The 15,330-nt window shown below is 40.7% G+C and overlaps 1 protein-coding gene across 7 annotated transcripts in view; it reads left to right on the plus strand.

The window, feature by feature from the left end:
* The window catches only part of POU2F1 (POU class 2 homeobox 1), a 251,536-nt gene extending 236,662 nt beyond the window's left edge, over positions 1-14,874 (plus strand). For all 7 annotated transcript variants that reach the window (XM_069094708.1, XM_069094705.1, XM_069094703.1 and 4 more), the window contains 3 exons: positions 7,740-8,076; positions 9,051-9,139; positions 12,972-14,874. In XM_069094708.1, coding sequence (XP_068950809.1) covers positions 7,740-8,076; positions 9,051-9,139; positions 12,972-13,282 — 737 coding nt within the window. In that variant the 3' untranslated portion in view covers positions 13,283-14,874. The remainder of the gene's footprint in view (positions 1-7,739; positions 8,077-9,050; positions 9,140-12,971) is intronic.
* The last annotated feature ends 456 nt before the right edge of the window (positions 14,875-15,330 follow it).

Below are 15,330 nucleotides of genomic sequence, written 5' to 3' on the forward strand. Positions count from 1 at the left end.
CTGGTGTGTAATAGCAATCCTGACCCCCGCAAGCTGTATCTACAAAATAACTAGAGGATAAGAAAGGAGTCACAAAAGATTTCAGCAGAAGATGATGCATGAACTGAGTCTCTAAAAGGTGGAGAGAGGAGTAAGAGGCACACAGCTGTGGGGGCTGAGAGCTGGGAGATAGCCAGTGCCAAGGCCTGGAGATGGGAGCTGGAACGCCAAGGCCATAGAGGATGGGACAGTTAGATCTGTGCCTTAGGAATCTCACTTGGGCAGGTGTGTGGTGCAGAGAGGAAAACGATGATAGCAGGAGACCAAGGAGCAGATTCCTGAAGTCCGGCTGAGAGATGACACCGTGGCAGGGAGGGACCCACAGTTGTGGGAGTAAACAGACAGGATCCCTCCTTCCTGGGCTGGGCATGCTCAGGTGCTGCCTCCTCCAGGAGGCTCCTGTGTCCCCCAGGTGTCAGTGCTCTATCACTCCCCTGATTGCTGTCTATTACCTTAATTATGTAGATCCTGGGGACCTCACCCCCAGTGGAATGTGAGCTTCAGGTCAGGACCTGCTTTGTTTTTGTCTTTAGATCCTCACAGACAAGGGAAGGGAATAAACGTTTATATGGTCCAGCTGTGTGCCAGGTGCTGCACTACTAGCCTCCTTACAAATAGCATCTCATGCATCCTCACGCAAAAACAATACCTGCACTAAAGCCTACCGAGGCTGTACATGTGCACGTGCACACGGCCACTGTGGTTGTGACTTCTGATGCAGTTCCCTCTGCCAGTATGAATTGCAGCTAACCTACGACTCAGCTGATCAGCTTAGGGAGCTTCCTGAGACACAGAGAAGTTACACGACTTCACCAGAATATTCCACAGAGTGATAGCCTTTGAAGCCAACTTTAGTAGCAGTATCAGATTTTCTTTGCTAATCCATTTGTTTTGTATCCTACTTAAAGGGAGCTGAAGCAAATGGAATATAGTTTCTGTGACACAGTTCTCTGATGAAATTTAATAAACAGGATCATTTAATTGATAGGACTGTATCCTATTTTTTTTAATCTGTTTATCTGAAATCTATTTTTTACATTTATTGTAACCTCAGGAGTACGGGCACTAGACTTTCTGGAGTGTGCATTGAAACATTTTATCTGAATATGGTAACTGTTAACTGGAGTGGAGCTCAGTATTTTCTAGCATAAACCAGATGGATGTTGGGATGAGATGGGATTACAGTATTCAAATATGATGTAAAATGAAAATGACAGATTGTTAAAATTGTGGAGATTTTTTTTTCTAAAATTAGCTGCTTTTCAGTTCTCTGAGTAAACAATGTTCATTAGTCTCAAAGACTGCTGTGCTACTTTTCTACATTGGTCACCCTCAGTCACTGCATATGACCACTAATCCATCAGATAGCTACAGAATAAGAAATTTTGTTCTGAGGTAGCCTCATATAAACACTGGCCTAAGTGTCCTGACTCTTCAGGGAACTAAAGTAGTCCTAATGGAAACTGAAAAAGGTTAAAAAAAAAGGTGAGCTTCTTCCTTCCCACCATTTTGGATGACCTATGATTTTTTTTTAATTGAGGAAATAGAAATAGCACTAAAGAAAATGGGAGAACAACTGAACTAGACCCAATAGCACAGAGAAGTTCTAAACTGTAGACAGCATCATTTTGAGGGACATTGATAAATTGGTTTTCTCTAGCTATTCCTGTTTGTAGATAACATTGGTGCCAATTGCATTAACGCCCCAGATCATTACTGAGCCTCCTAAATAAGATCTATACTCTCGCCAAGAGTTAGACCCAACTATCCATAAGTGAAAGACCAAGGAGATGAATAATGCCTGTTTTCCCGGCTGTGATATGTAGTTCAATGAACAACCCATGGAGCAGGTCCATCAGCACATGTATCTTAGACAGAATCTTCAGTTGGACAGTGAGCGGGATCCAAAATTTAAAAGACAGGGGATGATGTTGCCTTTGGGAAATTTTATGGTCCTTTTACTTACCATAAGATGCTTCTCCCTCAAAAGTTGGTCCATCTTTTTTTTTTTATAAGCAGTCGGTGTTAAGTAACTTGCTCAAGGTTACACGGCCAGTTATTTCTGGGTGTGGTGCTGAGTATCTGAGCCCAGATTTGATCCCCAGGTCATCCCGACACTGGAGCTGGTGCTCTTACTCACTGAGCCACCTGGCCGCCCCTTGGTCCATCTTTTTAACAACAAAATTCTTCTAGTGCTTTATGAGACAGTACTGCATTCGTTATCCTCTTTTGCTGATTTTACAAATGAGTTTGTAATCTATACCACTGTTGTCTTTAGCCCCATACTCTGGTATCAGAAGATAACTCAGTTGATTGCTGACTAAGGCATTTTCTGGACTCTTTCTTTCCTTTTTGTGGCAATTAATTAACATTGGGGGCTTTTTTGTCCTCTTTCTACTTTTGTTTATTAAATACTTGGGTGTCTCCCAGAGCTCTTCCTGGGCCTTCTTTTCTCTACATGTTCTCTACTTCATCTCTTCTCCCTTAGATTTAATTATCATCTGTATGCATATGGTTACCAGATCCTGTTTCTCCAGTCCTACTCTCTCCTGCTTTCTAACCCACATCACCAATGGGCTGTTTGATAATTTGAACTATATGCATCTCAGACTGAACGTGGTCAAAACATAATGCAATACTTTCTACCAAACCCTCCCTACTTTAGAACTTCTTCCCTATTACTCTGGAGCACCACTACTTTACCCAAGTTCACATCCTCAGTGACATCCTTGACTATTCTCACCTAACATATCCACTCAGTTATCAGATTTTGTGCTTGCTTTCTCTGCATCTCTGACATATATCCCGTCATTGCCTCTCACTTAAACTAATGAAATAGCCTTATAATTATAAGGTCTGCCTACTTCAGGGCACCCTTTGGCCCGCACCCACCCCACCCCCAATCCATTTTCCATTTAACTGCCAGAGTGGCTTTCCCAAAGTGTGGATATGACCATGTCACCTCCCTACCCAGCTAAGCTCCAGTGAGTTCCCTGTTACCTTTAGCGTCAAATATAAAGTACTTTATTTGCCACTTAAAACCCTTCAACAACCTGGCCTTTTCTTAACCTTTCACATTTTATTACATTCAGTCTCCTCCACACACACTCAATTCCAGCCATACTAGCCCACTTCGTGGGGGGAGTGTCACATATGACACTCCCCCCACCCATCATTTTTGTACCAGTTGTTATTTCCTTGCTTAAAATGGCCTCCCTCCCAACCTCCACCTCACAGAACCTCTGACCTCCTTAAGACTTGGCTCAAGTGCCACCTCCCACTGGGATCCTTTCCTGATCCCTTCTAAGGTCCCTCCCATCTCTCCCGGTGTTTCTGTATTCTGATTCACACATTATCTCTTCCATTGGAATGTGAGTTCATTGTTTTCACTCTTTGTATCCCCAATCCAAGCACCTGCAGTAAGCAGTTAATAATTGATTGGTTTGAGGATTATGTTATTTCAATTTTACCCTTGCCTTTTTTTCATTCTTGGGGGGGGGAGTATTGTTGTTGTTGTTGTTGTTGTTGATCTTTTTACTAATTCTTATCTTGGCTCTAATGAGTAGATAGCCTTGAAAATAACTGCCTCATCAGTAATAAGTGTTTTTGTGTCTTTTGCAATCTGATCTATTTCTTTTGTTAAGGCATTATTTGGTGCTTGCTCCGACTTAACATTTGGTGCTTAACAATTCTTTCCTCAAAGCTTGTCTTCCCCTGGGACTCCTAGGTGGCCTGGTGGATAGTGCTAGCCCTGAAGTCTGGAGGACCTGAGTTCAAATCCTGTCTCAGACATTTGACACTTACTAGCTGTGTGACCTTGGGCAAGTCACTATGCCAGTTCCCTCACCAAGGGAAAAAAAGACAATTTACACATGATATAAAAGACTTGAGGCTTTGTGTAATCTGTGGTTTTGTGGCTTCCTTCTTCCTGAACCATGCTTTCCCGTATATTTCTGCCCATCTTCACTTTTTCCTAGTTTTGCATTAAAGTCACCAAGTATCAAGAGTGTGTGTGTGTGTGTGTGTCTGTCTGTCTGTCTGTATCTATGTCAATAGATAGATGGAAGGATATGTGTGTGTGTATGTTTATAAATATATATATATATGTACATTCTCTGCTTTATGAAGCAGTGTATACATAGATATATGTATATTTGCGGAGTCTTATAAAGCAGAGAAAAGCAATGAGAATAAAACTAATTTCAAGAAGGCCTGGGTAACATGTGCAACTGAGCAAAGTTATCTTTTTTTTTTTTGAAGCAGTTGGGGTTAAGTAACTTGCTCAAGGTTACACAGCCAGTTATTTATGGGTGTGGTGCTAAGTATCTGAACCTGGATTCGATCCCAGGTCATCCTGACTCTGGGGCCGGTGCTCTTACTCACTGAGCCACCTGGCCGCCCCAAGCAAAGTTATCTTAAGGGAAATTAAGAATGAAAATGAAAGGACCCAAAAAGAAAAAGCCTAGGAAAAAAAACCTCAAAATGATTTGTAGAAATCATTATAAAATGACACCCTACAGATTCTTTTTTTTTATAACATGGTGTTTCCTATCCACATATCAAAGTCATTCAAGATTTCCTTAAAAAATATAACCCTTTTTTCCTCCATCAAGGACAGTAGAATTGCTACACTTAGCCTAACATCATGGTCCTGGATATATACTTATAAGGAAGGTTGGAAAGGCATTAAAGAGAATAAAAACAGGAAAAGCAGTAAGATGAACCATATATATATATGGAGGATATCCTTACTGGAAGTGGACACAGTTGTGAGAGTGTTGAGTTACCACTTTACAAAGTATCTGAAGGGAAGGGTATATAAAGATAACAAAGGCTTATGGAAAGAAAATCTTGGGCTTTATTAAAAATGATAAATATCACCAAGAGAACACTAGTAAATACTGACCTATATCTCATCTGTACAAACCCTCCTAGAGTCGTCTGTATGTTGGTTGAGGACATATATCCTCAGTGGGGGTATTAGTGGGGAACTAGCAGACTTTTAAAACAATACTTTACAGTAGACCACATCTTCACCATTTCATAATTAACTGATACATCTAAAACATATTGATTCAGTATAACGAAATGCTATTTTGAAGGTATTTTTCCAACAAAGAAAATTGCCCCACCCTCAATCTATATATCAAAATAATGCAAGATTCCTTGAAGGATTCAGCAAAAGAAATAACCCATTGAACAACCTTCTGATGATCAGACAGCATTCAAGGTGTAAAACAGGACACTGTATGCTCACTAAAGGGGTTTCCCCATTGTGATTGAGGATTAATTCTTTGATAGCCAAGAAAATTTAAAGTAATCTCAGCTTCATTAAGAAAGCAAAGGAAGAGGGGCGGCTAGGTGGCACAGTGAGTAAAGCTCCAGCCCTGGAGTCAGGAGGACCTGAGTTGGGTTCTGCCTCAGACACTTAACACCCACACAAAAAAAACTAGCCGTGTAACCTTGGGCAAGTTTCTTAACCCCAAGTGCCCTCCAACAGGCAAAAAAAAAAAGAAAGCAAAGGAAGATGCAGCTAGGTGGAGCAGTGGATAGAGCAACCAGCCTTGGAGTCAGAAGAACCTGAGTTCAAATTTGGCCTCTGATGCTTACTAACTGTGTGACCCTGGACAAGTTTTTTTCACCCCATTGGCTTCCAGATAAAAAGGCAAAGCATTCAGAACCCCAGATTTTGAGATGGAAATAGGTAAGCTATAAAGCATCCAAAAGAATCCTTCCAGGATAGCAGAGGGCCATAACAACATCCATGATGAAGATAGGTCAAGGGAATTGGTACCTGGAGAAGAGAAGACTAGAGGGGACCGATCATTGTCTTCAGGTATTTGAAGACCTCTCATATGGAAGTGGACACTGACCTGTTCTTTTTGTCCCTACAACACAAAACTAGTAACAACAAATGAGTATTTTAAGAAGAAAATTTAGAGTAGATGTTGAGAAGATGAAACAACAATGACAGCTTGAGAAAAGTATAGTAGACAGTGGTCTCTAATTTGTCAGAAGCAGGACCTTTGAAAGATTCTATTTACCCATGTAGTGAAAGAATTGCTATCTCTTAGATGAAACCTATTTTGATGTCTCCCTAGTTCTAATTTCCTTCCTTCCCCCTATAACTCCAAAATTATTTTATATCCTACATGTTCCTAGTAATGCACAAATTGTTTCCACCCAGTAAAATAAGAACTTACTGAGGGCAGATAGCTTATGCTTTAACATTAAATAGAGAGAGAAAGAGCGCATCATATCAATACTTTCTAGGAACTGACAGGCATTTCTACCAACTTAAAGCACTTTGATGGATTGGATTCTAATCTCAGAAGTTCTCTTCAACATCAGTCATTTCTGTTCAGATATTCAGGTCATTCTTCTTATACCCAAAGTGTTCCTGGGACCATCAGTGTGTCAGACTTGGGAGATTTTTTTGTCTCAGTGATAAAGCACACACATATACTTCTTTAAAGCTCATTCTTGAGAACTACAAATGCTTTCTGAATGAACAAGAGATATTTGGATGAATAGTTGGGGTTGTTCTTAGGCTAGTAGCTGTGGAAATTGGTGTTTACATCTATTCTTACCCCACCAAAAAACTCTTTGAGCTAATTTTTATTCTCAATTGAGACCTTTAAAGAAATCTCAGGCTTTCTGATGAAGAGGAACCATTTCAGAGGGCCTGAATTGTTAAGAGTTTTTGGGGGGTGAGAAGAGTGCACTGTAAGCCTCTTTTTTTCAGGATAGTTGCTCTCGTCCTGAAGTGATGTTCCATGATGGTCTTTTGTCCCTAAGAAGGAAGCTGATAGTGAATTCTTCCTTTTCGGTATTTCCTCATTTTCTTTTATCTATTTGGCTTTTCATATTAAAGATTCAAAACTATATTTCTGATGTGTTTTTCAGATTCTTTTCCTAAGAATTTTGTAGTTGCAGTTAAATCAAGCTAGGAGAGAACATAAAGAAATGGCTATAGAGAAAAAGGCCAAGTAAAACATGATTGTTAGTGGCCTAGCTGTGCAGATGATCCTGCTGTCTTTGAGAAAAGCAGCTCTTCTAAGATCCTCCTTTTAGGCATGTGCCTCCATGGAGTTAAAAGGCACAAAGATCCCATATAACCAAAATATTCACTCTAACACTTTTTTGGTGTCAAAGAATTGGAAATAGAGTACATTCCCATTGATTTGTGAAATAGCTAAGCAAATCGTGATACACGAATGAAATTGAATTTTACTATACTGTAAAGTATGGGAAATATTAAAGAATTCAGAAAAACCTGAAGACTTGAACTGATACAAAACAAAACAGAACCAGGAAAACAATAGACAATAACTACAGAACAAGTAGAAAGAACAATAAAATTAAACTGAAATCTGTATGATCATAATGGCCAAGAAGCTCAACCCTTGAGAAGAGTCAAGAAAGTGTGCCTTCCTCCCTCACTTCAGAGGTGGAAGAAAATATGTTGTACATAGTGTTAACTGTTTGGGATATGTTGTTTTTGCAGAACTGTTTTTTTCTTTTCTTTAACCTTTGTTACAAAACAAGGTTTCCTGAGTGAGGAGATGGGGAGGGGTAAGTGATGTAAAAACAAAAAGCATAACTAGGACTGTGTTCATTTTCCCAAAAAAAGCATTTTTAACTTAAGAAGGATTTTCGTGTTACAAGTTTCCACTTTCTAATCCAGCTCCTCCTTTCAGGCACTACAGAAACCACCTCCAACAACACCGCAACAGTGATTTCAACAGCACCTCCAGCTTCCTCAGCAGTGACACCCCCCTCTCTGAGCCCCTCCCCTTCTGCCTCCGCCTCTGAGGCGTCCAGTGCCAGTGAGACCAGCACAACACAGACCACCTCCCAACCTCTGGCCTCCCCTCTTGGGACCAGCCAGGTGATGGTGACAGCATCTGGGCTGCAGACAGCAGCAGCTGCCCTCCAAGGAGCTGCCCAGTTACCTGCAAATGCTAGTCTGGCTGCAATGGCTGCAGCGGCAGGATTAAGTCCAGGGCTGATGGCACCCTCACAGTTTGCAGCTGGGTAAGGAGCTGCCTTTTCTCTGCTTTCTCATGAAATACATGAATGAGGAAAGAAGGAGGGTTACTTAGAGCCAGCTCTTTTCACCACCACCCTCTCTTCTCAATCAAAATGTTTCTGTTTTTAAGTCTTTAGATAAACTGTTCTGTAACCACTTTTTTGAGAAATTCACATTGCCTTAGGTGGATGTACATAAATTTCAGAACACCCTGAAGAGGTGGCGGCAAATGTCTTGATACTGTGGATGTACACTTTGAAGTACAAAATCAGGAGGGACTTATTCCAAGAGCTGATAAGAGTGATCTGATAGGGGTCCTTTGTTTTCTTGACATTGGACTTCTCTCGGAATATCTAAGCTGCATGGTCAGTCATAGTTCTCACCCGAAAGTAAAATGTGTCCATGCAGCAGAGTCAGAGAAGAGACGTGAACCACCCTGATCGCCACCTAGTCTGTTGCTTTTTCTAGTTAACTACATCAGCTGCTTGTTTCTAAATCCGAAATGCAAAGGCATTGTAGATTTCCAGCATTATTTTTTCATCACCCATTCTGTTATTTCAGAGAGATTTGTACAGTTCCCAAATTTTCTATTATCACCATAGGAAAGATGAGAAGTTTCTTTAAAATTTAAGTCTTTGGACTGAAGCTTTTTTCCTTTTGAAAAACGAGGGGAAAGTATCTAAATGCACTAAAGAACATTTTTTTACAATTTGTGTAAATCAGTACTACTTTTCAGCAAACAACATTGCTTTAGTAAATATGAAAGAGAATAGCATTTGTAAAGCAGTCTTCAAACCTATTGCAGTACAAAGAGAATCTGATATCACAGGGAAAGTGTGGAAGGCTCCTTAAATTCCATATGCATTTGCCCCAACTGTATTTTCCTCTCTTTTCTCCATGTGGCTAATTAGCTCAACCTGATGATAGGTTTTAAAATAACTCCTTTTCCCTGTCTTTGTTCCCTCCCTTGGAACTGCAGAGGTGCCTTACTCAGTCTCAACCCAGGGACGCTGGGCAGTGCTCTCAGCCCGGCTCTGATGAGCAACAGTACACTCGCAACCATTCAAGGTCAGTTGCATTTTTTCCTTTGGTCGTTCCTTTTGGGGAATAGGGTGGGAGGGTGAGAGCTGAAGATTGGTGATTATCCATATTTTTGAGGACAGAAAAAATATGCCAAGCACTGATACAAGTTTTGCAAGATAAGTACCTGTTATTTGGGGATTCAGAACAGAAAATAACACTGCCGTATTGTGTAGGGTTGGATGCTGGTGACATAAGGTAAATGAATTGAGAAATCAAAAGTTATGTACTGCTTATATTAATGACTTGCTTGTAATCCCATATGAATAGCATATAAATCATATGAATATGCTTACATTTTTGGTCTTGCAAATTCACGGGATACTGTAGTTGAGATATTTTCAGTCTTGTCTTTCACAGAGAAACTTTTTTCTTCTTAGTCTAAGTTTTTTGTTTCCTCATCAAAGAACTGCCCCAAATAAGATGTTGGATGGGAGGGAGGAGGTGATTTTTGCAAGATAGCAGTTCCCATTGCCTTGCATAGCTGTCACCTTCACAAGTGACAAGTTGGGAGAGGCCTGGCAGTATAACAGATCATCCGAAAAAGATCTGCTGGTCTTAGTGGCCCTGAAAATGAACCATCTGGCAGCCAAAACAGCAAATATTGGCCAAGGCTACCCAAAGAGAGACAGGGAGGTAGTGTTCCCATTGTATTTGGCCCTAGACAGAGCATAGCTAGTGTTGGATGTTCAGTTCTGGGTCCTTCATTTTAGGAAAGTCTAAAAAGGCATCCCTAGCACAGCATCCCAGAGCAACAAGATGTCAGGTCATGCTCTCTGAGAGTCAGTGAAGGATGACCTTCATTCTAGAAGAGAAGTTGTGTGGATAGGAAGAGACAGGTAGGCTGCTGAGGAAGAAAGAACAGGGTCACTTGACTCCCAAGGATTTGCCAAACTTTGCTGTGGAAAAGCTAGGAATACTAGGGAGGAGATAGAGGGAAGGCAGATTTCAGCTTAGTCTAAGAGAAAACTTTGTGACAATTGGGGCCATCCAGAGTGGAAGGACCCTGTAGTGTAATAAATATGTCACATAGAGAACTGTTTTAAAAGAAAATTTTAACATACTGGACTCTGCTCTCTTCACAAGAATTTCCTCCTAAAAGTATAAAGAGCCTGAAGATAGAGATTTGTCTCTCTAAGGCCTTTAGGTATTTGTTAATAACTGCTACATTTGGGGCCCTTTGCATGATGAGGTTCCTGGAAGATGTACTTTGCTCTGTTAAAAGCATTACAGAGATTCCATGGATGACTCATCCTTGTATTCTTGTAGCTCCATAGTGAGATCATGTTATCAAAACTCCATTTCTTGCCTTCTGAAGAAACACAGCCTGTCCAAAAAGAAATCACTTCTTTAGCAGGTTGACCCCTGGAGGTGCCCATCACATACAATTTAGCAAACACTTCTCCAGTTCCTGCTATATGCAGAGTCATGTAAGGAGCTCAAAGAAATAGAACATGATCCTTGTCCTCAGGGGTCTTACAGTCTAGAAATGGAATGAGAAACCAATGCAGTGACAATGTACAATGGTTTCAAATAAATACATTCAAGCATCACAAAACAAAGGGCATATGGTGGCCAAAAGCCTGATTGGTTTAGTTACTATGAAATCTTTGAGAAGATTTAGTTGTTGGATTCAAAGAAAGATACTTAAGTAACAACACTAAATTAGTAAGAGAAATGAGCTTCAGTTTTTTCTTTATAGTTAATATGGTTCATGATCAGATTAGAGTTCGTGGCTTTATAAGGCTGAACTCTAGCATTGTTACTAGTGCCACTGGCCTTCGAATCTGGAGGCTGGGGTCCAGATCTTGATTGGACACTTAATCAGAGGTCCCTTCCAATTCCAAACCTGTGGTCTGTGACTTTGAATTGTGGGGTGTGTGACCCAGGCAAATCATTCGGCCTTTTCAAAGCCTTTGCTTCCTCATCTATAGAATGGGGTTAACCCAAGTTTGAATCTTAGACCTTCACTTAACCTGGATGACTTAGAAGAGTCTCTCTGGGCCCCGTCTGAAAAAGAGAGCTGTTGGATTAGATGATCTCTGAGGCCTCTTCCAACTCCAGCTCTGTGATCTTGTCTCTTAGGGGTTTTGTAAGAACCTTTTGTGAACCTTTAGAGCGCTGCCTTCCTGTGAGTTATTATTCGGGGCAAAACAAATGGTGAGGCAGCCAGAACTAAATTCTGAGGCTTCTGAAGCTGCCTTTCAGCATATGCAGAGACCTTCAGTGATGATATATTGTACATGAAATCACATTACAACTGATGAGAGATGCCAGCACAATCAGTAAGCCAAGAGGGAAAAAAAGCATAAACCATGGTAAAAGTATCTCTTATTTGCTGATGAGACGATGGTTTTAGAAAATTCCACAGCATCAACATAGAGACCAAATATTAGCTCCAGTAAAGTAATATGGTACAAAAATCAATAATATGACTTTGTAGTAATAACAAAATCCAGGAGGAAATAATAGCGAAGACCCATTCAGAATAATCACAAAATGGGTAAAATATCTACAAGTCACATCTCCCAAGGCACACTCACAATTTTCTCATTACAACTAACTCTAGCGTAGTATCTCAGTTATTTTGCTTTATTATAATTTTAACAAGATGATACACAAAATTAATTGCCAAGAGTAGGAAGTCTTTTAATATGGAGAAATTTTTGTTGAAGTAGGAGTTGACCTTTTTTAAAATAATCAGCTAGCTTCTAATTTGGGGACATTTAATATACATGTCAGTGACCTTATTCTAGGGTATCAGAGACTTGGGACAAAGTATCTGTACCAGAGGGTACAAACTTACTGTCTATCCTTAGGGCCCTGGGAGGTATGGGAAAGTACCTAGAAATAGATCTTCACCCCCAGCCCAGGAATCTCATGCATAGACAAAGGCCACAGCAGGCCACACATTGCAGCTGTACTCTGATGCTGTAGTGTAGGGGACCACCATCCAGTAGTCATTCCTGACTGTGGGTGTGTACATACACACACTTATATAGACCTATATATACATACACACATATATACTTATATTAACAGTGAACTAACTTATTTTATGCCAACAAGAAAAATGCAAATTTGCATATTTCTTACCCCTTTACATACAGTAAATTGTATGCCCTTTTCCGAGAGAGCTAAAATTTTTTTCTTGGATCAGGTCACAGGGAAAGACAATGAAAGAAGGAGTGTCCAGGTATACCACATAAAGTATTGGTGGTGCTTTTCTCATGGCACCAACCACAGCACATGCATACAACCTGCTTTCATTGAGGAGTCATAAGCCTTTCCTGATTTTGGTCAGTTCACTTAAGGTTACTTAGGTCACTAGTATTCTAGGAAATAGTCTGATAGACTCTTTTCCTTTATAGAAAATACACAAAAATTATGTTGTGCTTGAGAATATTCTATATTCCTTCTAAACAAGTGATATTTCATTTAATTATTGCAACCTTCAGCTTACTTTAGAGCTGGTAAAACCTTTATATAAAATATATTTCATCCTATAATACATTGTGCTAAAACCTAGGAAGACAGAATAGGTTGTAGACCCTTGAAAGCTAGCCTCCAAGATTCCTAGGCTGTTGAGAAACACAGCCATTAGATTACTTAGAGTTCTCAGCTTTGTTAGAAACATTAGCTTCATTTGGAATTTATTAAGTACATTTTACTTTGTGTGATAAAGTAATGGGCTCAGGCATAAGCAGCCTTTATTTCTCTAGCCACAGGAAATACTAAAAGAGCTTTTGTAAATTACCTTCCTTCTGCCTCTTCATCTCAACACTCTCATCCCTACTCATGTGTGGGTTTCGTTCTTTAGCTCTTGCATCTGGTGGATCTCTTCCAATAACATCACTGGATGCAACTGGAAACCTGGTCTTTGCCAATGCAGGAGGAACTCCCAACATCGTGACTGCCCCACTGTTCCTGAATCCTCAGAACCTATCTCTGCTCACCAGCAATCCAGTTAGCCTGGTCTCTGCAGCTGCAGCCTCCGCAGGGACCTCTGCACCAGTTGCCAGCCTTCATGCCACCTCCGCCTCAGCTGATTCCATCCAAAACTCTCTCTTCACTGTGGCCTCCGCTAGTGGGGCTGCTTCCACCACCACTACTGCCTCTAAGGCACAGTGAGCTGGGCCAAGCCGGGCCGCCACCAGCCTTCTTCACTTGGCAGGGTGATTGGCTGCTGGCTGGGTTTAAAACTGAAAATATGATTGGCTTCCTCTCACCATGTTGCTGGGGACAAGGGAGAGAAGGAAAACAAACAGAAACAGGAAGAATGGAAAGATGGGACAGACATTTGCCTAATTTTGTAATAAACACTGTCTTTTCAGGATTGCTTCATGGATTGGAGAACTTTCTAACCAAAAATGTAAAAAAAAAAAAAAACCACAAAAAAAATTAAGTAAAAGGACTACTTATCATTTCCAGCAGTCACGATGACAAGTTAAGGTGGGTTATCATTTCCAACATAGGAAGGGGGTTTGTTTGTCTAAATATCTTTTTCTTTTTAAAAAAAAAATCATTTTTATGGGTCTGTTGTACAGGCCATTATGTCATAACAAGGTGTTTATAATCGTATCAATTGTGTTGGGGGTTCCTTTCTTAACTGGTACAATTTAGGCAGGCCTGTATTACTGTATCTCTTTTATTATTATTGTTGTTGTTATTATTGTTATTATTTTTATATCCATATATATACATATGTATATGTATGTATGTATGTATGTGTATATATATATATCTAGTTTGGACATGTTTATCTCTTGCTCCTGGATCCTTTTTCAGTGAGCTCCCATGCTGTGGGGACAGGAGTACTGGGGGCAAGGGAAGAGTTTATGTTCTTAACTTTGGGGAATGTTCTTGCTGGTTTCCTCATCCTTGATGACTCTTACAGAGGTGCTAGAAAATAATTTTCTTTGGTCACTTATGCAAGAGGCTTGATGCAGAAGCTGAAAGAGGGCAGTGTGTGCAAACGACCCACATCAGGTGGTGCCTTTAGAGCACTTTTGTGTGGGAAGAAATCCCTGCTGAGCCTAGCTCTCCACCCCCAGAACATTGCCTAACCCACCCTCAGGCCCAGATGCCAGGTGCCCTGTGCTCTCTCTCTCACTTTGCATGGAAGACATGGACATGTTGCAGGGCAGGGTTTGGTTCTAAAGATCAATGACTACTGCAGACCCTGACTTGGTGGTTTTCCTCTACTCTTATTTCATGAAAATGTTATTTAATGTGGTGGAGGATGCCCATATCACAATGTTCAGGTTTCTCTCACCCAACTTAACTTACTTGGCAAAGTACAAATCAACATTCTAAAATGGTGACAACCTTTCTCCCATGTAGTTTTTTCTTTGAAGAAATTATATTGGATGGTTGTCCACTGATTTGTTTTGTTTCTCCTGAGAGGGGCTTTAAGAACATAGCCTTTCCCTCCTGCTAGGCCTTTTTATCAGATGGCTCCTTATATAGCTCTTGCCAGCACCCTAATGGTACTCTTAACCGAAGGAGGCCTTGAGACCTCCAGTGGAGCTGCATGACCTGTGAAAGAGAGAGCCGGGTCCTTTGACCAGATGCAGGGACTTTGCACACACCTGAAGGGTCTTTGTGGTTTGTTCATGATGCTGCTGTTCATGGGCTTCTCTTCTTGGACTGCAGGCAGCTTCTGAAATTGTTTTCAGGGTCGTTTCTAGTCCATGTAAATGAGCCAGTTGTAAAGGAAAAGTTCATGAAGATGGATGAGGAGGGATGAGGAGTGATTCAGAGGCTAGATCTGTTGTTTTGTTTTGTATTTCTTTCTTTTAATATGCCATTAGAGTATCTGAACCAAAAAATGTCCAAAAAGAGACTGGATTGCTGCAATGCAGGTCACCCCAAGCTTGCCCCAACCCATTGGAGCTAAAGGTTTCCTTCCATTTTGTGTCTGTGCTTGCTTTCATCTTGGGTGAGGCCAAGAATGCACTTTGGGGGAGGGGGGGTTGCCAGGGGTTCAGAAAACACTTGCACGCAGTTTTCTTTCAAATAACTCTTCAGTTTTGCTTGGGTCCATAAGGGATCTAGGATGTGTATTTGTATCTCTCTTTACCTGCGATCAAAAACAAAACAATAATGCAGACACAAGTGTGCACTGTTATTTGTGATTCATGTATATGGAATTCACATGAACACTGAAGTGTCAGAAA

This window comes from Petaurus breviceps, unplaced genomic scaffold, assembly GCF_028583685.1.
Source record: "Petaurus breviceps papuanus isolate PSGF00001 unplaced genomic scaffold, PetGlider_PUasm1.0 220, whole genome shotgun sequence".
Taxonomy (NCBI): Eukaryota; Metazoa; Chordata; class Mammalia; order Diprotodontia; family Petauridae; genus Petaurus; species Petaurus breviceps.